The 22,866-nt window shown below is 37.1% G+C and overlaps 1 protein-coding gene across 1 annotated transcript in view; it reads right to left on the minus strand.

Moving 5' to 3' along the window:
• LOC104827832 (CUB and sushi domain-containing protein 1) overlaps positions 1 to 22,866 on the minus strand; it is a gene marked incomplete at its 3' end in the record, with an annotated part of 962,107 nt that overhangs the window by 163,734 nt on the left and 775,507 nt on the right. The window contains exons 30-34 of the mRNA XM_010561097.1: positions 18,640 to 18,827; positions 13,667 to 13,861; positions 6,175 to 6,291; positions 2,742 to 2,855; positions 744 to 839 (exon numbers count right to left, since the gene is read on the minus strand). Of these exons, the coding sequence (XP_010559399.1) occupies positions 744 to 839; positions 2,742 to 2,855; positions 6,175 to 6,291; positions 13,667 to 13,861; positions 18,640 to 18,827 (710 nt within the window). The remainder of the gene's footprint in view (positions 1 to 743; positions 840 to 2,741; positions 2,856 to 6,174; positions 6,292 to 13,666; positions 13,862 to 18,639; positions 18,828 to 22,866) is intronic.

Here is a 22,866-nt window from a genome sequence, read left to right on the forward strand (position 1 = left end):
ATACTGATGAATTTTTTTAGACAGATTTGAGAGCCTTGGAATAAATTATCCCATTGTAAGGGAAGACTGGGAATTTGGGCAGAAAGCCTGCAAGCCTAGACCAGGAGCTTTTCAAACAATTTAAACACGAAAAGGGGACACACCACAAGTGGAGGCAAGGACAGGTAATAAATCAGGAGTATGACAGCATTGCTCAGCTACTTAGAAACAAAAAGTAGGAAAGTTCAAGTCCAGCTGTAGCAAAAAACAGCAAGGGACATTAGGAAAAAAGAGTATAGAGATTACACTAATTACAAAGGGAGGTTCAAAATATATGTTGATGCATGTTGATACAAGCATGGGTATGTTGATGAATTGCCGGTGGGGGAAAGTGTGGACAACCTAATGACAAATGATGCGGAAAATTTTTAAGTATTAAATGCCTTTTTTGCTTTGCCTTCACAATCCTCACTGTGTACTTCTACAGTCTGAGGAGGACATGAACACTCAGCAGTAAGGAAGCAACAGATTACAAACTACTGAGAGAGGCTGGACATATTCAAGTCCATGGGGCCAGACAGAATTCACCGGAGACAACTGCCATTATGAAGCCAGTCTACCATCAGAAGTAGTCCCTGATGGCTGGAAAAAGGTTAAGACTACACCCCTATTTAAAGAAATACTTTCAGACCTAAGAAGAATTCAAAATAATACACTGTGTGAGACTGGCACTAGTGTCTTCCACCAGAAGCAGACATGTTTACCTTGGTAAACAAAGTGGAACCCCCTGGCTGATGCCCCACTCTTAGCACTGAATCGCAGAAGAATTTGATTAGATGTAGCCAAAGGCAATGTCTCTCCTACAAATGAAAACAGAAAATAAATTAAGTACGCAAAACAGAAACAACAGTTACAGCTCTTCAGTATGTGATCAAATATACTGTTAAAATACATAGTTTTATGTTTTCCTCTATAGTTAAAGAACACGTAAATAACAGTGTATAAAATTAAATTTGCCATTGGAGGTTTGAAAACTTGTCAGAATAAAAAGACTTCATGATTCAACAACATAAACTTTCTGACATTTACTGCAGCTGTTGGAACTAGAGCTCCAATAAACTACTTGTCTGGGGAACCCTACTGCCATCTGGGGCCAAAATCATTAGAAGAATTTTTGGTTAACTTTTGTCTGTGATTGAGAGCTTTACCTTGCCTTGCAAAACACATTAAACAATTAAAAGTATTTGAAAAATGCCACAGGGGATCTTCATGTGATGTTTACCATTTCAAAACTAAAACGGAAATGAGAGAGAGCAGATCCATGACTCGTTTTATGTAGTTGCTTCAATAAAATATACGGTCACACATGAATTATATTACATTATTAACTTTCTAATAGCATTTCAGATTTTATATATTGACTTGAGGATTACTAAAGATGTTTAATACACTTTATCTCCTTTCCTGAGATATCTATCTACAGTCATGATAAAAGTTCAGTAACGAATCAGTACAGACAAAATTACAGTACTTTTACACTGCAAGGATGCCACTCCATATTTATTCTCACGGGATTATATCAACCCATATTTTAGGAAATTCTACTGAAATGAATGATAATGCACTAATTTAAAATATCTTAGATAACTGGATAAATAGGATTTATAATTCTTTCACTTAGATCAGTTTTGTATTATTGTAACTAGTAATTCCACATAACAGAACTCCATCCTAAACTAATGCAAAGCAAATATGTCACAAGTAATAAATAAAAATCACAAGTTTAAATTCCCTGCAATTATTTTCAAATGTCTGCTGTGAAAACAGACATTAGTGGAAACTTTTTTGTATGTTTGATGCAGTATAATTGGGTGCTTAAATGAGTTGTCTCTTAAATTTAAACATTAAAAAGCAAACGTTTTGTTTTGTTGCTGAACTCTTGCCAGTAATTAAACAAATTTTAAAATGAATCTGTGAACTCTTATTATGACACAAATAGCTAGGATTCACCAGAGGGAAATGATGAGCTGAATTTTTCAAATAATAAAATGTTTTCTATAAATCAAATAGATATGTTACATTCTTTTAATATCAAGTATTTCTGCAATTATTCAAAGTGAAAACCAAGAAGTCATGAAAAGTCATGGATTGCAAGAAATCTTAAACTCACATATAAACTCTCCTAAATACTAGGAGTGTATGACAAAACACATTTCTAGCTGCAGAAATATATTTATATATTATCCACTTGAGATAAACATAGCCATTATATATGCATACATTGGAAACTCTGGCCATGCTGAAATCCATGTAAGTTTAGTTATGATTTCATAGGGTCACCATTTTGCTATAGTTACCTGAATGCAACAGCCGGCCTGCTTTAATCTAAGTGCATGTTTGCATACAGATAATTGCATCTTGTGAATACAAGTAATTTGTGTTTAAATTAGACGTTCAGAAAATGTAGATGTGTAATTGACAGAGTTTAGGGGCAGAGAAGATAATTATACGATCCAATGTGCCCTCTTACATAAAGATCTGAGAATGTCATTCAATTATTTCTTCACTCATTCTAGTAATCAGTTCTTGCCTAAATCATATGTCTTGATTCAGAGATTTAGAAGTGTCTTCCATTTCCCTTGGCATCCTGTTCTAATGACTTTATTACTATATTTCCAAATGAAATTTGTAACATTCTCCTGATTTATTTTTTCCATACTGAGCCATGCAAGAAATGTATACTTCTTATCTTTATTACTTACCTGAGTGGGATCCAGACAGTGAACTAAGAAGTCTAGCCTGAGAGTTTTCTCCATCAAATAATTCTGCCACATCATTCAAAGCTGTCTGAAAATAGGCAAATTGTCCAAACACAACTACATTAAAGAAAAAAGAAAAAAAAAAAAGAGAGAAGATAAAGCAAGAACTTAGTCTTTAAAAACAAATTTAATGAGGTATTTTTGCTTGTCTTGGTTACCAGTGGATTCTTGCATGAATCCTTTCCAAGTTAGTTTATTGTCTACCATGACAAAACAGCTGCATTAAACATAAGTAATAAGAATCTTATGTGCTTTTCATTATTTCCTTAATTTTAATTAAAAAAAAAATAAAATCACTCTTTCCCCAAAAGTGTGCTCTCCAGTCAAACAAGTCTTGTTCCTTATTGCATACATACCTATGAGAATAAGAAAACGGAATATCTAAAAAGGAAAGTTTTTTAACCAAAATTTCATTACCAACCTTAGCAGCTATTAAGGAGAATCTATAGTCACATATGATTAGTTGCTCACCCAGGTTTAATCTTAGGAAGAGGTTTTAAACTTATTGATTTGGCTATTTTTGTAACTTTGTATTAGTACTTATTTTATCAGAAAGAATATAAAACCTGATAAAATACTAAAAATATCGATGTGTTACTGGTTTTGACATATTGCTACACTTAATTGCACTTCAGCTGTAAGTAATTTAAAGTGTATTAACAAATAAATGATTTAATTGTACAACACATTGCACTAGTAAATATCAAATGGTTCACTGAATTCAAATATCAGAAAGCAGTAGAAACATGAAGTAATAGATCAGTAAAATCAAGTCAATAAAAATATTACTTTGTCACTCCAGCCACCCATATTTTATTGACAAGGGAGGAATCTGTTTTAAAATTATACCTATTCCAGATTCTGTATACAAACCACAGGTATTCAACGCAGCACAATTTCTGTACAGATTGTATTTTCCAACTTTTTGTAAAGTTCTTAATTTTTTAAACTTTTTTTTTTTAAGCAAATTGCGTAGTCCAACCTCCTGATTTTGAAAAGCAGGGCTAACTTTGAAGTTAAATTAGATTGCTCAGGTCTATTTCTGAGCAAATTTTGAAAACTGGCAAAAATTCTTCTTCAAGCTACCTGTACTTAATTGCTGTCATGGTGAAAAATGTTTTCCTTATGTCCACCTGGAATTTTTTGTGCTACAACTTGTGACTACAGCTATTTGTTCTCTTACTGCGTACTTCCAGAAGGAAGGGTCCTCCTGCACTTCTATTCTCCAGGCTGAACTTCCTTCAACTTTTCCTTGTACTGTGCTTCAGCCTCCTAGTCATCTTGCTGGCTCTCTGTTGGGCTTGCTCTATTTTGGCAATCTGTGCCTTGTAATCTGGAAGCACAAAACTATAGACATAGTTTCCAGATGCTACTTCATGAAGGCTACGAAGAGGGAAAGTGTGCCTTCTCTCAACTTGCAGGCCATGTCCTTGCTAACGCAGCCCAGTGTGCAGTTAGTCTTCATTGCCGCACAGGCACCCTTTGTGCAAACTATTGTCAACTAGAAGTAAAGTTACTGCAACGTTCTTCAATCCCCAAACCTATTAGAACTGCTAAAAATAAAACTTTAAAAAGAAAATTTGTATCACGAATGAAAAAGGATTGGTTTTAAGTTGTGTCTATGGCCAGTACATTCAAGTAACTTTTCTGTCAGGCCCTCTTCAAATCAGGACCATCATGAGATCCAGTACAGAGAAATTATTTTGTCAGGTACTTGCCAAGCATTGTAAATGTTAGCTATAGATTCTGCTTGTGCCAATTTCTAACAAATAAGAATAAAAATATTTATTTGTTTAGATGGCTGGTGAAAAGGTTGTATAATTTTTCATCAGCATATGGTAAAATATAAAATTTTGAGCATTATTTATTAACATGTTAAAGAACTTCACAACTACTGATATGGGCCTAGAGACATTTTGCATGTTCTCTATCAGGAATTCTAGTAAAAATATTGTGTAATAAAGCCTCTAACTGGATAAATATGTGAGTCTCTAAAGCTCCAATAGCATTTCACTGTAACTACTGCCTTGGGGATCTAATGACTCGGAATGTTTTGACAGATCCTTTCTATAAGTCACAGCTACTTTCTTGTTCTACTGGTTATTTTCTTGCATTCTATGCAATTCTAGCAGGAAAAAGAATTATATCCTATCAAATCTCACTTTCTCTTGTAGAAAAGTGAAAACTATAATAAAAGAATACAGAGTACTTTTAAACTTTCCTGTAGTATGAATCTCAAGGATTTGTGTTACTCCCACCCTTAAAACATTTATGAATAACTTTTATATGATACATATTGTGTTTTTTTTAAATAGGATAATAACTAATTAAAATATATTTTATTTGGTAATTATTTAACCATGGTTATTGCAAGTATCTACTGTGCAAATGTATTTTTTTTTCTGAAGAAATGCTTCTGAAATTTAAGAACAAACTTTCTAAAACATGATGAAAATGGAATTAATGATTTTCTTACTACAAAGCCGTGAACAAAAATTGTGAACAAAAACATTGAGCTTGTCTCAAATAATAATAATAATAATAATGATAATAATAATAATAATGACTAGTAATCAAGAGTTCAGTACTAGAATGACATAATGAATTACTATTAGCAGGTGTAATAAACTTTTCCCAAGCTCTCAACCTGTAAATCTCTGTCAGCAGCTTTCCAAATTCCTCAGTGAAAAAATGCTGAGTCCTTACAGGTTTCGTTGCATACAGAAAGTACCAAACACACTAAGTTGCTATGCATTCAGTCTTTTAGTACGTAAGTAGTAAAATGGACCTTACTGCTATTTGTCTGGACTTGAATTAGAGAAACCTGCTTTGCAGAAAACCATGCCCTGCATACAATTGCACAAGTTTTAGAGATTTTGTCCAAGTATTTTGACACATTGAAATAATCAGTTTTGTGACTTTTCACAAACATTTCTGGTACTTTTATGTGAAACTGCTTTCTTTCCCTCCACTGTACTTGTTAAATGTGATCCTGCTCATCCAGCCCTTGTTAAAAAATGCAAACCAAAAAGTTAAAGTATAGGAGAACGCATGACGCTTGTTTTTTGACAACTGATTTTACTTTACAGGAAGCTTGAATGAATGATTATCCTATGATGATGAATGAAGTAATCAATGAAAGTATTCAGGATATGCTTGGAGAGCAGACACAGGTGGCTTAGCTGAAGTCTATTGATTACTCTAGGGAGAAGTAAAAGGTCAAAACCCTAGAATCAATTTCCATGTCAAGAATACATTTATTTTTGATAAGCAATTTGCAATACACAGAAAATCTAAGGTCACTATTACACATGAAGGACATTTGAACAGTAGAATAATCATTAATGATTGATAAATCAGTAGAAGAAATTCTTACCAAATTCTTTAGGTACAGTTATTGAATAATGGCAAGTCTGTCCAGCAGTGTAATTATGAGGATAACTTGGTGATAAAACCACTCCCTCTGATCCAGTATACTGCCCTCCACATGGTGCTGGAAACAAAACAGAAAGAAATGTGTTACATTAATTACAGTTGCCTGTATTAGTTCAGTCTGAAAATGAAAACCTAAAGATTACAAAGTGACAGTTTAGTGGTTTTTGCTTTTGTTTGGTCTTCCTATAATGACATATCAATTAGTTCTTTCTCAGGATATAATTTTTAATTAAAATTTCTTTAAAATTAGAATACATGAGAGTTTCACTTGACTACAAGTATTCCTATAGGACTGGAAGTATAAATTATTTAGTTGAAGGAAACTGTAAACATAGAATTTAGGTTGTTGGTTTTGATTTGAATATACGTCTATATCTATCTATCTATGTATCCATGTAAAAAAAAAGGCTCAGGAAAAAAATAAGGTACTGCATAAATAAATGACACAACACAGCTATCTTGGGTCTCAGAGGAATACATAAATATGCTCATCGTACCCTGCACAGAATGCCATGGATTCTGCTTTGTGAATGGATGCTTAAATTGTCTTGCTTTTCACAACTTCCTACATGATTATCAAAAGAGCATATAGATCATACATATAAAAAACTCTTCAGATTCCTATGTGTATAAAATAGAACAGAAAGAATAAGAGAAACTCTTTACAGCTACAGGAGTTAGAAGGGATATTTAAAGACAGTGGAGCCCCAGCCTTCAAGACTAGTCAGGCATTATGTAAATAGCAGTTCTGCCCATATCATGAGAAAAAAAAAAAATGAAAAATGCATGTGTGGTGTGTTCCTTCCATGTATGGGCAATAAATGTGGCATGCTAAGGGACTGATGGATTTACCAACTATAACTGAAAGCGTTACATCACAGGAGGTCTGTGTCTCAAGGATTTCTCAGGAAAAGCCAAGGCAGGGAGTGGATGAAAGGGATATGTGCTTTTGGAGAAACAGCAAACATAAGGAGTGACTATTTTTAAGTTAAAATATCTCCTTGTGTTGGATATTGAGTAAATACATTTGTATACATTGAAAACAAAGTATTGCTGTCACTTTTCTCAGCTTTTGAGAAATAATGGAAAGGCTTGGCTGCCTATCAAAATCTTTATTAAAATATAAGTCTTATAATAATGACATTACTTATATGCAATCCAGTGCTCTTTTTTTTTGATCGAATTATTTCATCAAACACTACTAAAACCTATAGATCTTACAAGAATAAAAGATTGTTGTACAATGTTATTTTACCCAAGAAGCCAATAATGAAATTATTTTAAAAATAAATAGATACAATAAATTATGAAAAAATAGAATTAAAAATAGATACATTAAATTATTAAAAAACACTTTTAAGCAAGGAAAAGATCATTGCATAATCTAAAGAATCCCTTTCTGCTATAAAGAACAAAGTAAACCAATGTTACCCCGCTCTGGGAATCTTACAGCAGATTACATTTTAACAACTGCCTGGAAAGTAGCTCTGAGGAGAGGGGCCTGGGGTCCAGGTGGACAACAAGCTCTTTGCTGTGGGGCTACCCAAGGACCTTGTTACCAGCTCCTGGCTCTGCCGATCCGGCCGATGTGTTGCAGGACGGTGCCCAGTGAGCAAGAGTCCAGCCTGGGCTTTGGTCATCCTCAGCTCCTGGGTCATCTGCCCCTGCGGAGCAGACCGGCTCTTTCTGCTCCCTTACAGCGACTGGGCTGTAAAATCACACTTGAAATCTCTCTACAAGTTTAACTTGCTTATACAGGCAGCAATTAAGACTACAAATCTGTATCTTCTCTTAGCTGCTTATATGAATTATTCAAAAATCCAATGTAATGATAGAAGATGAGAAGTTTAATCTATCAGTAGGCTGAACAGGATTATGTGGCTGAGGTGAAACTCAAATATCACAATGTATCAGTTCATGCCATGAATTTAAAATCTTTATATTTCTTTCTCTTCTTGCTTTGAGGATACCAGAAACTAAGCCACAAAGTCTATCTTCTAATTGCCAGATGAAATTCTCAAGTCATGAACATTTCACTGGAATTAAAGTATATCCCTTATGCTTAATTTCAAACAAATTTCAAAGTTATGGAATTGTAAAAATGTTCCCTTCTAAAATTTGTTTTCCTATTTTTACATATGTTTTTGATAATTTCTTGATAATATCTGTGATAACATCTTTGCAGTATATCCACTCTGTAAGGAAAGCCTGTGAGTGCTTGGGCTAAGAAAGATGGAGGAAAAGTTCTCTTGTAGGTTAAGGCTGTAAAATTTCTCAGTGCAGGGCTGTGACAGTCAAACATGTCCTAAACAGAGCCTCAGTTTGGACTGTAAGTAACGTTTGTTTTAGTGAGCAAAACCTACATTTTCAGAGGATGTATTTTAATAACTTCATTATGGATTGTGAAATAAATAATGATAACATTATGCCTGACACTTTCATTAGTGTTTCAGAATACAGCTACTGGCAGTTGCTGTTACCTAGATAAATACAAAATTTGTTTTTATCATGCCTGACTGTAAAATGCTACCTTAAAAAAAAAAAGCCAATAAAAAATGCACTACAAAGAAATAAAGTTGAATTAATTCACTTAATCAGGGTAATCGACTTAAAGAACTAAGTGCATCATTTTCAGAGAGTCTTGGGATTTACTATACAGCACTATTTTAAGTTCTTTTCCATTTTTCATGCTTCAAAATTTGTAATTTTTTTCATACAATATTTTAAAGTTCAAAAATGGGCAATTAACTGTCAGCACAAATAAAGAAATATAAACTCAGAACATTGTGCTAAAATTTTTGTTCTTGAGCATCATGAGCATTTTTGTTTTGATATTTTCAGTTTTGATTAGGTTAAGCTGTACATTACAAGAGGGCTTTATGTCACAACAAAGGTGATCCTGAGTGCATTTTGGTTCTCGCCTCCTATATGACTCGTACCCTTACAATTATGTATAAATATGTTTTATATGATGGATCTGTATTTCATACCTATATTTAAACATAAAATAATTTATTTTGTTTACATTTTCCACTCACATAATTGGTTTTGCTTCAAATTATTAGTGTCAAAACTTTACTCAAAACTGTGCCCTGTGACAAAAAGAAGGATTCTTTACTTCCTTTGGATCTTTGGCACAGCCATCATTACAGTACTATGGTTAAATAAGACTTACAGTGATCCAAAGAGCTTATGCAGTCCTCAGTAATTTGTGGTTCCATTATAACCCACAATTTGACACTTTTGTCCTTCTCATAAATCGAGTCTATTTTATTAAAGAGTTATTTAAGACTCCACAAAGAAGTATAAATAGATAAATATGTGTTTATCTAGTACAGTTTACTCCATACTAGAGACACAAGTGTAGCAGCCATGTAAATGATACTTTAAAAACCTCCACACCTTAACTGAAGCCATAAGAGTATGTGTTTAAAAATACAACACACAGTAATCTGTACTAGATAAACAGACTTAAAGTACTTTCACAAGCATGTATTCCAGTTTAGTTCTAATCAGATTTCACAGTGTCAAGACACCCAAACTTTCAGTTAGCAATTTCTGCTTCTTTAGACACCCAGTGTTATTTAGAATAGGTATCACAAGCATCCCACTACTGCATTAATTGTCACCTTGGAATAAGAATTATAATTACTGAGGCAGAAAATTAAAATGACATCTCAGAGCTATGGCTAACTAATTTATCCTCTATCCCTTGTTTCAGCATTCGTGTTGTATAAATATAGAACAATTTTAACAAATCAAAAGAAAGTTACATATATTAAGTTATTGTCAATAAAGTACCGAATGATTTATGTTGAAAAATAATCGCCTGTAAAATTTTAGATTTTTAATTATCTATTGGATGATCCTCAAAATGAATTCCATGTGAGGTATTGATATCTTTTTTGTTAAAATACAGGTATTGTTGTAGGAGCTCTGTCTGTCCGTTCTAGACTTTTATTTCTTGGTATAAAAAATAGAGGATTCAGAAGAACATTTCCCCCAAGTTTTTATTTCATATTTTATAAAGTGTTATAGAAATAGATAGTACTTTTATAGCAAATTATTTCTTAAGAAATAGGATGTTCATTCTATTTAAAAAAAAATTAAGAAAATAAATGTTGATTTTTAAATTTGAATTTTGTGTCAAGGACACAAACAGCCCAAAAAACAAGATGAAAAGTATATCAGTTTACAAGGTGAACCACAGGTAATTTTTCTTTTTCTACACTACTCAGTGTTTTATAACAACTTCTTAAATAATGCAAAATATAATTGTTCTACAAAAGTACTTTCATAAGATATTAAAGCTAAGCTACTGCAATGTCAAAGCAAAAGCTGTGTTCTGCACTCTTTATACGCAAAACAATCATCCTGCTGTTCCATGTGCTCTAAATATTCACCATATGGAGGGAAAAAAACACTTGCTATTTTTCTTTAAAATCTTTTAATAAACAAAGGTACTGAAACAACAACCCTTGAGGAAAAAAGATCCATCCTAATTCTTTTTTTTAGGTTGATGGTGGTCAACATGCCAAACGTGAGCCAGCAATGTGCCCTTACAGCAAAGGTGGCCATCAGCCTCTTGAGCCAAGTGTTAGGAAGATCATTTGCCAAAACATCAAGGGAGGTGATCCTTCCCCTCTACTCAGCACTGGTGAGGCTAGGAAATGTTTAGCGTAGGAAACAGAAGGCTCAGTGGGATCTTATTAATGTGTATAAATAGTTGATGGGAGGAAATGAAGAGGAGGGAGGAGCCACTGTTCTTAGTAGTGTCCACTCACAGAACAAGAGGCAATGATCATGAATTAAAATAACATTCCATTCTAAACACAAGAAAAGACTTTACTGCTGTGAGACTAGTCAAACACTGGCACAGGTTGCCCAGAAAGGCTGGGGAGTCTCCATCCATGGGGGTATTGAAAACCCAGCTGGACACAGTCCTAAGCAGTCTCTTCTAGGTGACCCTGCTTGAGCAAGGAGGTTGGAGTAGGTGATCTCCAAAGGTCCCTTCCAACTTCAGTGATAATATGTACAGGGGTCCATCCAGGAGATAGCTAACTACAGTGTAGGTTGAGGACCATCCAGGAGGCAGGGTCAGAAAGAGAACTTTAAACTAGTACATATAACATAATTCAGACAGGGAGTGAAGGGCTACGGGGCTGAGTTTAAATAGAACTCCTGGGCCTTTGGACTGGGGCTGTAAGTGGAGATCCCAGCTGAAGCTGGTCAGGGCAATTAAGATCCATCTGTGCTCTCAGGGCCACGCTTGCAGGTGTTAAATTAAAATCTACACAAATTGATACTTTAATACCCTGTGATTCAAACTAATAATAATAAAAATGACAACAAAACAACAACAATAATAATAACAGGTGCATACAAAAATAAGCATATATAATAATGATAGGTATATAACAGTAATGTTATTAATAATAGAAATGTGTCTAGAGTAATTTCACTTTTTGTGGGAAAATCTATTTAGCATGCAGCTATTGACCTGTTGCTCTAATCTGAAAGGCTTGGAAATAAACGATGCATACTTTTGAATTATTCTGGGTTCTCTGTTTCATTAGTAAATGACTGGTTTTCTTCACAGAGTAGTTCTACAATCTCCATACCCTTCTTTAAATTGGCATAACCTATAATTCTGTGGATATTTTGCCCACCTCTGAAAAGAGGAGTTTAAAAGATATATACATATGTGTGCATATGTATGTGTGCATGTGTGTATATATATATATATGAAAAAATAAAAATGTGTATGTGTGCCTCTGTGTGTGTATGTACGGGTATATATTTGCACTGATGAGACCACACCTCAAATACTGTATTCACTTTTGGGCTCCTCGCTACAAGAAAGACATTGAGGTGCTGCAGCAAGTCCAAAGAAGGGCAACGAAGATGGTGAAAGGTCTGGAGAACAAGTATTATGGGGAACAGCTGAGGGAACTGGGGTTGTTTAGCCTGGAGAAAAGGAGGCTGAGGGGAGACCTTATCGCTCTCTACAACTATCTGAAAGGAGGTCGTAGTGAGGTGGGTGTCAGTCTCTTCTCCCAAGTTACAAGTGATAGGATGAGATGAAACGGCCTCAAGTTGCACCAGGTGAGGTTTAGATTGGATATTAGGAAAAATTTCTTCACTGAAATGGCTGTCAAGCATTGGAACAGGCCGCCCAGGGAAGTGGTTGAGTCACCATCCCTGGAGGTATTTAAAAGACGTGTAGATGTGGCACTTCGGGACATGGTTTAGTGGTGGACTTGGCAGTGTTAAGTTAATGGTTGGAATCGATGAACTTAAGGGTCTTTTCCAACCTAAAGGAGTCTATGATTCTTATTTTGTGTGGTTTTGTGTGTGTGTCAGGACAGGGATTACAATCCGAAGTGCCTGAAATAATGTGAGACTTGTACTGAAGTCTAGTAGAGTGATGTTTTCATAGCTGAAGTCATACAGAGAAATAGCAATTAAGCAGTATGGATAATCAGCAACCCACTGTATCAGCTTCCCATGCCTTTTTTCTTTAGGAGTATAGACATAGACTTAGGCTACGGCTACATTGGACACTAAACACTACAAGAACCTATTCTTTGGCCTTGACACCAAACAGCATGATTTGCCACAGCAAATACCTGTAATAGTACTAGTACTACTACTCTCACTTTCAGAAATAAATGTGGGTGGCCTACCAAGAACTGCCTCTGTCCCATGCTTACTCCTGCACTGTGACAAAGAAATTTTAAAGAGTGTTATAAGGTCTGGATCAAAATCATGCCTGGAAATAGTCTAACAACTTAGATCTAACAACTTAACCTATTTCCAGCCCCACTCCTTACTCTGAGCACAATTCAAATAGTATTTGCATAGTTTAAGTTGTTATATCCTTTTAAAATGCAGTTCTAAATTACTATCACTGGGAAGGTAATACATGAAAACAATACATCTTGAGACTATGTGGGAGCACAGATAAATCCCTATTATTACAAATCAGTCATATATTGAAGCTCCATTCTGTTGAAAGGACTACCCTCTACTTGCAGTCTAAGAAACAATAAACTGGCAAGAGACAATACAAGGAGAATAAAAAGAAAAAACAGATAGGCCAGTAATCCTTCATAATTATTATTTAGTCTATTTTATATGATTCTCATACAGATTACAAAGCCTTCCACTAAAACTGATGTAAAGGGGAAACCATGGAAACTTACATATTACATTGTAATCATTATTATGAACATAACAATATGTGTTGATTTCAGAATTTAAAGACATTAGTGGCTAAGCTATAGTCCAAAACTCATATCATCATAATTTTTATTTTTTAACTTCAATATTTTTATTACAAGTTATATGCGTAGAAATACTATAGCCTCAGGGACTGAGAAACTCTGAATTCACTGGGGGGACAAGGGAAATGGTAAGAAAACGGTACATACCATTACAAGAAGGCAATGCTCTGTTCCATGCTGGCTTTCCATCTGCACCAATTACACAAGTTATAGTTGAAGGATCGATAATCTTATATCCAGAATCACACTGGTAAGTAATAGTTGAACCAAGCTTAAAGTCTGTTCCAATTCTTGTCCCATTCATGATGTTTCCAGGATCAAAACAAGCTTCCCGTGGCTTTTCTGTTAAAATGAATTAAAGTAGTTTACATTTTCAACACCTTATAAAAATATTTTTCTTGTTTCTGTATGTTTACTACAAAATCATGGATGTTTGCATTACATTGGTTAGCTGACCAAGGAATTTATACTGAGAGGACCTAACCAGCAGCATTTTCTTCCTACCTTTTGTTAGTAGAACTCTCTAAAAACTGAATGACTCCAATAAAGTTTAGTAATGTAGAAGAAAAACTACCATTTCTAGAACTCACCACTTTTAAGACTATTATGTTTTTTAACCAAGTCACCAGTACTCAAAAACTTCTGGTTAGAAAGCTGCCATACAATGGAATAATTTACACATTAAAAACATATTGTTATTTCATGCTTTATATTTAAGAAGATCTAATAATAACTGAAGCTTGAAGGCTGACAAAATAAGCGCACCAGTTATTTTCTGGCATGAGCTAATAGGTACAAAATCTTTAAGTCGAAGTGAGTACAGACAGCAATGTTAACAAGACTAGCAATTCATTCACCATCTTTGGCAAGTTAAAATACAAAGAAAAGGGATGGGAGAAATAATTCATATTAGTAATTACTTTGTTTCAAGTATATGATTGAGATGATCTTCAAATAGGAAGGATTTAGGCACAGAACATTCTTTATAACTAAAAAAATGAAAATAAAATATTAGTATTACTATACTGTCAGTGACTATGCAATACTTTTTTCTACAAAAGGCTCACACACAACTCAGTCCTTTCAAAATCTATGAAAACATCATGTAATATTACTTCTCTAAGTAATATTTTGCTAAATATGTGAATTCTTTAGGAGGGAAGGACGCACGTAACAAATAGAAGTTCATTACAGGAAGCAAAGATTTTGTATTAAAAAATTCCAGAGTCAAATTCATAGTTGAAGTTTACAGCATGTCCTCCTTCCCTTATTAAATGTTAATAAAACAGGTATTTTAATGAAATACTCAAGGAATATTACCAAAAAACAAAACTAGATGTCCATGATCACAAACGTAAAGATCACCAAGGCGATCAGCTCCGCCTCAGGCACGTTCCGCAGCGAAGTGGACCACTGGGGCTTAAGGGGGCATAGGGGGATCCGCAGCCGCAGAACCTCAGGGGAGCGCGGAAGCTCCAGGGGCGTGCGGAAGCCCGCCAGAAGCCAGCAGCTCTCCGGAGGGAGAGTGGCTGAGGAGGCGTGGGCAGGGCCAGGCGTAATGGCGCCCAGCCCTGCTCCCACCAAGGGCAGCCTGCGGAAGCACCGGCGACCAGAGCGGGCACGCAGAGTGTGGCGCGGGAGGGCGCCTCTTCGAAGGAGGGGCATTCCACTGCCCGAGCGGAGAGGCTTGAGGTGCACAGAACCCAGCCACCCTTCTGTCACCATCTGCGCAGGCCGAGGGCGCTCCCCCTACCTAAGCCTCAAGGCAGAACGGTGGGCACTCATCTGAGGGCACAGGCTGCGGCTCCGGTGGGGGGGTCTGCACCTGCTACCCCAGCGGTGGGCGATGCCTCCACCCAGACGGAGCTGCTGAAAGGAGAGGCTGCAGCGCGGACCTCAGACCCCAGGAAGGGCCAAGACCTTTGTCCTGGGGCAGGGACAGGCAGCAGAGCTGCCTGCAAAAGGTGTGCCCAGGTGGAGGACCTCCTGCAGCAGGTGGTTGAGCTAGAGGAGGTGGTGAGAAGGCTGGGAAAAAAGGAAGACGCAGGGAACTACAAGCCAGTCAGTCTCACCTCTGTGCCCGGCAAGATCATGGAGCACATCCTCCTGGAAACTATGCTAAGGCACATGGAAAATAAGGAGGTGACTGGTGACAGCCAACATGGCTTCACTAAGTGAAAATCATGCCTGACAAATTTGGTGGCCTTTTACAACAGGGTTACAGTGTTGGTGGATAAAGGAAGAGCAACTGATGTCATCTACCTGGACTTGTGAAAAGCATTTGACACTGTCCCACACAACATTCTTGTTTCTAAATTGGAGAGACATGGATTTGATGGATGGACCACTCGGTGGATAAGGAATTGGCAGGATGGTCGCACTCAAAGAGTTGCGGTCAACAGCTCGATGTCTGAATGGAGACCAGTGATGAGTGGTGTTCCTCGGGGGTGGTATTGGGACTGGTGCTGTTTAACATCTTTGTTGGCTACATGGACAGTGGGATTGAGTGCACCCTCAGCAAGTTTCCTGACAACACCAAATTGTGTGGTGTGGTCAACACACTGGAGGGAAGGGATGCCATCCAGAGGGACCCTGAGAGGTAGGCCCATGCAAACCTCATGAAGTTCAACAAGACCAAGTGCAAGGTCCTGCACATAGGTCAGGGCAATCCCAAGCACAAATACAGGCTGGGCAATGAGTGGATTGAGAGCAGCCCTGCGGAGAAGGACTTGGGGGTGTTGGTTGATGAGAAGCTCACCATGACCCTGCAATGTGCCTTTCCAGCCCAGAAAGCGAACCATATCCTGGGCTGCATCAAAAGAAGTGTGACCAGCAGGTCGAGGGAGGTGATTTTTCCCTTCTACTCCTGTCCTGGTTTTGGCTGGGACAGAGTTAATTTTCTTCCTAGTAGCTGGTACAGTGCTATATTTTGGATTTACTATGATAATAATGTTGATAACACACTAATGTTTTGGTTGTTGCCAAGTAGTGCTTATCCTAAGTCAAGGATTTTTCAGTTTCCCATGCTCTGCCAGTGAGGAGGTGCACAAGAAACTGGGAAGGAGCATGGCCAGGACAGCTAACCCGAACTAGCCAAAGGGATATTCCATAGCATAGGATGTCATGCTCCATGTATAAACTGGGGGGAGTTGGCCGGGAGGGGCCGATCGGTGCTTGGGGACTGTCTGGGCATCGGTCAGCAGGTGATGAGCAATTGCATTGTGCATCACCTGTTTTTCTTGAGTTTTATTTCTTTTTTTTTTCTTTTTTTCTCTCGATTGTCCTCCCTGTCCCACTGGGGCCGGGGGAGGGGGAGGTGAGCAAGCAGCTGCATGGTGCTTAGTTGCTGGCTGGGGTTAAACCACAACAACTCCGCTCTCGTGAGATCCCACCTGAGTAGTGCGTTCAGCTCTGGGGCCCTCAACAGAAGAAGGACATGGACCTGTTGGAGCGAGTCCAGAACAGGGCCATGAAGATGATCAGAGGGCTGGAGAACCTCTCTGATGAAGACAAGCTGAGAGAGTTGGGGATGTTCAGCCTGGAGAAGAGAAGGCTCCAGGGACACTTTATAGCAGCCTGCCAGTACCTAAAGAGGGCTGGAGAGGGACTTTTCACAAGGGCATGTAGTGAAAAGGCAAGGGGTATATGGCTTTAAACTGAAAGAGGGTAGATTTAGATTAGGTGTAAGGAAGAAGTTCTTCACTGTGAGGGTGGTGAGGCACTGGAACAGGTTGCCCAGAGAGGCTGTGGATGTCCCATCCCTGGAAGTGTTCACCACCAGGTTGGATGGGGCTTTGAGCAACCTGGTCTAGTGGGATGTGTCCCTGCCCATGGCAGGGGGGTTGGAACTAGATGACCTTTAAAGGTACCTTCCAACCCAAACCATTCTATGAATCTATGATTCTATCAATTTTATATAAAATATTAAATAATGTACTTAATAAGATATTGAATTCTTAGGCACAAATATAGTGCCCATTGCATATAATAACTTTTAAAAATATACTGTTCTGCTCTTCTATGTTATATTTTTATTTTCTTATTACTTCATTTAACTTCCCATTGCATAGATGCACACATATCAGACTATGCTGAGAACAAAAAAAATGCCTGTAGCGAAAATGTGTACGCACATTTTCAACAGGCATCTTTCTCTCTTTATCTCCTGCTCAACTTGTCATTTTCTTCCCTTGCAGGCCAACAAGACTTCCTGGAACAAACTGTTTTCCCATTTTATTTATATTTTGTTTCAAGTTTAGATAGGAACAAACAGACTAAGATTTCATCTATGGCAATATGACAATTACTTTGGGAAGAAAAGCCTTGCCAGTGTGGAGAATAATGCATAATGCCGAATGAAAGATGAAGACTAAGTATAAAAATGATTTAATAGTTCTTTTTAACCTCCCTCTCTTTTATTGGTATGTTATTTCTATACTCTTTAGATATTTTTGTTCCTTCATTTCTGACATGTACATTAATGTAGTTTGCTTCCATGTCAAGAATAAAAAACTGAGGCAGCACCTCTGCTAATGAAAAACAGCTTAATAAATCTCAGCAGAGATGACAATCAAGCTAGAGACAGCATCTGTGACCAGAAAAGAAACCAGCATTTGAAGCGAGTGTGTGTCTTTCTTTAATAAACAGTCAGCATAACCCATTCTCTGGCTTGTAATAGATACCCTGCCAAAAAATGCAAATATTGTCCTGCAGTAGTTATTAAAAAATGCATATGTAGATTCAACAACAAAGTGGAAAGGAAAATGTATTGGTAAGTATCAGTAAGGAAGTAGCAGCAGTCATGTATCCTAATTGGGTTAGACAATTCCATTATTCTACAACTCTTTCAAATGCTACTTGTGATGTGCATCTTCTATCTCTACTTTTTTTTCTGGAAGATGAAAACGTGCGTAAGTAATGTGAGAGAGATTTTATGAAAGAGGATTTCTGTGTTCCTCCACAGATTTACAGAAAATAGTTTTGAAAACCTACATTGATGCAAAGAGGTATTTGGCAGTTCAGTATGAGTACATCTAGAAGTAAACAGATTTGAGTCTCAGTAAATACCAGATGACATTTCTTTCCCTTTATCTTTCCATAGATTATGGTGAGAACAGTACCTTTATAGTCAATGGCAAATCCTGACATTCCAACAGAAGCATCACTGCGAAAAGCCAGAAACAGACTGTTACCACTGCTCTCTATTCTTTCAGGAGCCTGTGAGCCTTGAAAACTCCCAATTAGAGGACTGTTGGAATCTTCCCCTTCATAGATATGTAGAAAATCATAACTGGGTTCCATACTGAAACTGAAAATAAAGGAAAAAGAGAATTAAGTCTTCATTTCTTTTTCATGAGTTAAACACTACTGTGACTACGGCTGCAGTCTTCTGCCTAACACATTTTCTTCTCAAGAAATAAAAGTCTTTTAAAATATGATTCACAGTGAAAATTTACCAACTTTCAATGGAGTTCTCTTTACCATTGATTTGAACACCTTCAGCTTTCCAAAAGATCTACTATCAGGCCATCATGCAGACTCTGTCTACAGTCAGTGAAAAAGCAGCATATCCTCCCACCTATCCTAAACACCTTTCTCAAGATAGAATGAATCACCTGCTGCAGAAAGGCTGCCTCTTACCAGTGACCATGATCCAGACAAGTAGCTTAAATTAAAAGTCCAGCTTTTAGTTGGCTAAAGTCGATGATATTAAATCCACCCATTACAAGCACAAATTTACCACTTTAGAAACAAGAGGCTTTCATACAGAAAGACCACTATCCTGGAACTTGCCTTTGTTCATACCCAAATTATATCAGGGAATTATGATAAAGTGAATTATTATTCTCACTAAACCATCTATGCTACGCATATTTGATGACATTTATATGTTTATACAAAGCAATTATGAAGATAATACAAACGAAATGTCTTTCAGAGGAATTTAATTGAGATGAGTTCTGAGACAACATAAAGATAAAAACACAGGCACTCTCATCCTATGCAGACAGTGCTGTCTTCTCAAAGCCAGTTCCTTGAGAATAGTACAGGCCTTAGCTGTAACCTACTGCCTAAGAATGAAAAATGTTAGATAAAATAAACAGAAAATGGTATGTTAAGAAAGATTTTGCAGATGTCAAAGAAACATTACCCCCCTCGATCATCTATCAAAGGTCTTGGGGGCCAGGGGAGCCCCTGCTGACTGGAAGTTAGCCAGTGTTATTGCAGTTTACAAGAAGGGTGTGAGGGAAGACCCAGGGAACTACAGGCCTGTCAGTCTAACCTCAGTTCCTGGAAAAATTGTCGAGAAGATTATACTGGGTGCTATTGAAAGGCATTTAAAGAATAATGCAACCATCAGGCACAGTCAACGTGTTCACAGAAGGAAAGTCCTGTTTAACTAATTTGATATCCTTCTACTATAAGGTCACCCACCTAGTGGATGAAGGGAAGGCAGTGGATATAGTTTTCCTGGATTTTATTAAGGTTTTGATACTGTCCCTCACAACACCCTTCTGAACAAGTTGTCCAACTGCGGGATGAGCAGGTTCATGGTGTGCTGGGTGAAGAAGTGACTGAAGGGCAGAGCTCAAAGGGTTGTAGCGAATGGGGCTACATCTAGCTGGTGACTTGTCACCAGCAGTGCTCCTCAGTGTTCAGTTCTAAGGCCAGTTCTGCTCAGTGTATTTATTAACGATCTGGATGCAGGAGTTGAATGCACCATTACCAAGTTTGCTGATGATACGAAACTGGCAGGTGCTGTTGACTCTCTTCAAGGAAGACATGTCTTGCAGAGGGATCTAGATCGATTGGAGCACTGGGCAATCACTAATGGGATGAAATGTAACAATTCAAAATACTGGATTCTGCACCTGGGACGGAGTAATGCCAGGCACAAGTACACACTGGGAGAGGAGTGGCTGGAGAGCAGCCCTGCAGAAAGGGATCTGAGGGTGCTGGTCGGCAGCAGACTCAGTATGAGTCAGCAGTGTATCCTGGCAGCCAAGAGGGCAAACCCCATCCTAGGGTGCATCAAACACAGTATAATGAGCCACTCAAAAGACGGGATTATCCTGCTGTATTCGTGTTGGTGCGGCCTCACCTGGAGTACTGTGTGCAGTTCTGGGCCCCATGATTTCAGAAGGATGTGAAGGTCCTCGAATACCTCCAGAGGAGGGCAACAAAGCTGAAAGGGCTGGAAGGAATGTCCTGTGAGGAGCAGCTAAGGACTTTGGGCTTGTCTAGTTTGGAGAAAAGGAGGCAGAGGGGCGACCTCATTGCTCTCTACAGCTTCCTGAGGAGGGGACATGGAGAGGGAGGTGCTGAGCTCTTCTCCCTGAGATCCAGTGATAGGATGTGTGGGAATGGTTCAAAGCTGCGCCACAGGAGGTTTAGACTGAACATTAGGAAGCATTTCTTTACTGAGAGGGTGGTCAGGCACTGGAACAGGCTTCCTAGAGAGGTGGTCGATGCCCCAAGCCTGTCAGTGTTTAAGAGGCATTGGGACAATGTCCTTAATACCATGCTTTAACTCTTGGTCAGCCCTGAACTGGTCAGGCAGCTGGACTAGATGATCACTGTAGGTCCCTTCCAGCAGAAATAGTCTAGTCTAGTCTAAAAATCAAGGAAGTTATTGAAAGAATTGCAGAGATGGAGTTATTTCAGCACTGACATTTCATATAAATCAGAGGGGGTTTGTGATAGTGCATTAAGTTTTTTGTGTTCTAACATTAAATATATTTGTAAAACTATGTCAATTTACTTCTCTACTACAAAGCTACCTGCATGTATTTGCAACCTTTTTGTTAAATATGAATCCATATTACTCTTATGGTTCATTTATATTAAAAATACAGTATTTATTAAAAAAGAAAAGCAGACAAAGTCTTCCATTTGGTCTGTTCGATACCCATATGTATACAGATAACAGTGTTGGTTCTCCCCTCCCTCTTAATTTGTATTCCAATTTTCTTTTTTTTTTTCAGTTTTCTAAAAATATTTCCAAAATTAACAACCCCACAATCTACACCTTAAATGCCTTATACCACTATCAGTCAGAAATGAATGAGTTTCCAAGAATATTCTCCAACATCAGATAATGTTGTAAAAGGTAGTGCCAACAACCTGGGAAGTCATAGCATAACCTTTTCTTTCAGATTTCTAAGGAAGATTTCTGTCTGGAGAATTAAAGAACTTCTAGCAGAGAGTATCACATTTAGGAAAGACTTAGGCAGTCCAGTGTGTATTAATGGACTGAAATTATTTATAAAATGTACTGGAAGTATAGCATAAACTGCAAATTCCATTATATTGCTCATACTTGTATTCCTTAAAATGGAATTCACAAACAAACCTGAATACTCACTAACTGTAAGTTTCTTTCATCTTACTTGAAATGGAGCGTTTGAGCTGATAATTTAGGCAGTCCACAGAAATATGGTGCTTACCACACCTATCATGTGCATCTTCAAGAGCGTAATTAGTTGAGGACTATTCTTATCCCTTAATGCTATTTGATAAAATACCTGAAGAACAGAATTATCATATTCTTGATTATATAATTTCAAGTACCTTAGGCTTTAATTCTTTAATTTCTTGTGTATCAATATTTTATTAGAAAACACATTGCAATCAGTCAGTGAAAGAAATTGTTTGGGTATTTGTTGTTTTGGTGTTGGGTTGGTTTTTTTTTTTTGTTTGTTTGTTTGTTTTTTTTTAAAAGAAGTGTTCAAATATTACACAACAAAGTTCTGAACATGCCATCATCTCTTCCTAAAAGAATCAGAATTGATCACCATCCCACTGAAGTCAACAGCAATGTTACCATTCTTAGCTTAAAAATCAAACTTAGGACAGAGAATCAAAAAAAAGAAAAAAATTTGCATTTACATCCACAGATATAGCAAGCAAGATGATTATATAGGCCTGATTCAAATAGAAATGATAAATTGAACACATGAATATGACTATATCCCTGAACTTCAATTTGTGTTAAAAATCCATGCAAAAAATATAGGTTGATGATGGAACACTAAGTAAAAATTTTTTAAAATTATGAGACAACATTATCTAGATGTCTTTTATGTCTTGACTAAGTAGACCAATTGTTTTTCCTGATCTAGGCACTCCAAGTAAAGGGTATTTAGACTGTATTTGTAAAAAAAGTTTAAAAACTGAGTTAGAGTTTCCACTACAGTTCAAGACTCTACTATAAGGTGCAACAACATAAATCAAGCATTTCTACAAATTTACATTGTTTTTCAAAGATTTTTATTGCACAGGTCAAAGAAAGTTTTGTTTCTCAGGAATATATTTGATATCAAAAGTGCCATAAAAATATATTATTT

Source organism: Haliaeetus leucocephalus, unplaced genomic scaffold, assembly GCF_000737465.1.
Source record: "Haliaeetus leucocephalus isolate CR32 unplaced genomic scaffold, Haliaeetus_leucocephalus-4.0 Scaffold141, whole genome shotgun sequence".
NCBI lineage: Eukaryota > Metazoa > Chordata > Aves > Accipitriformes > Accipitridae > Haliaeetus > Haliaeetus leucocephalus.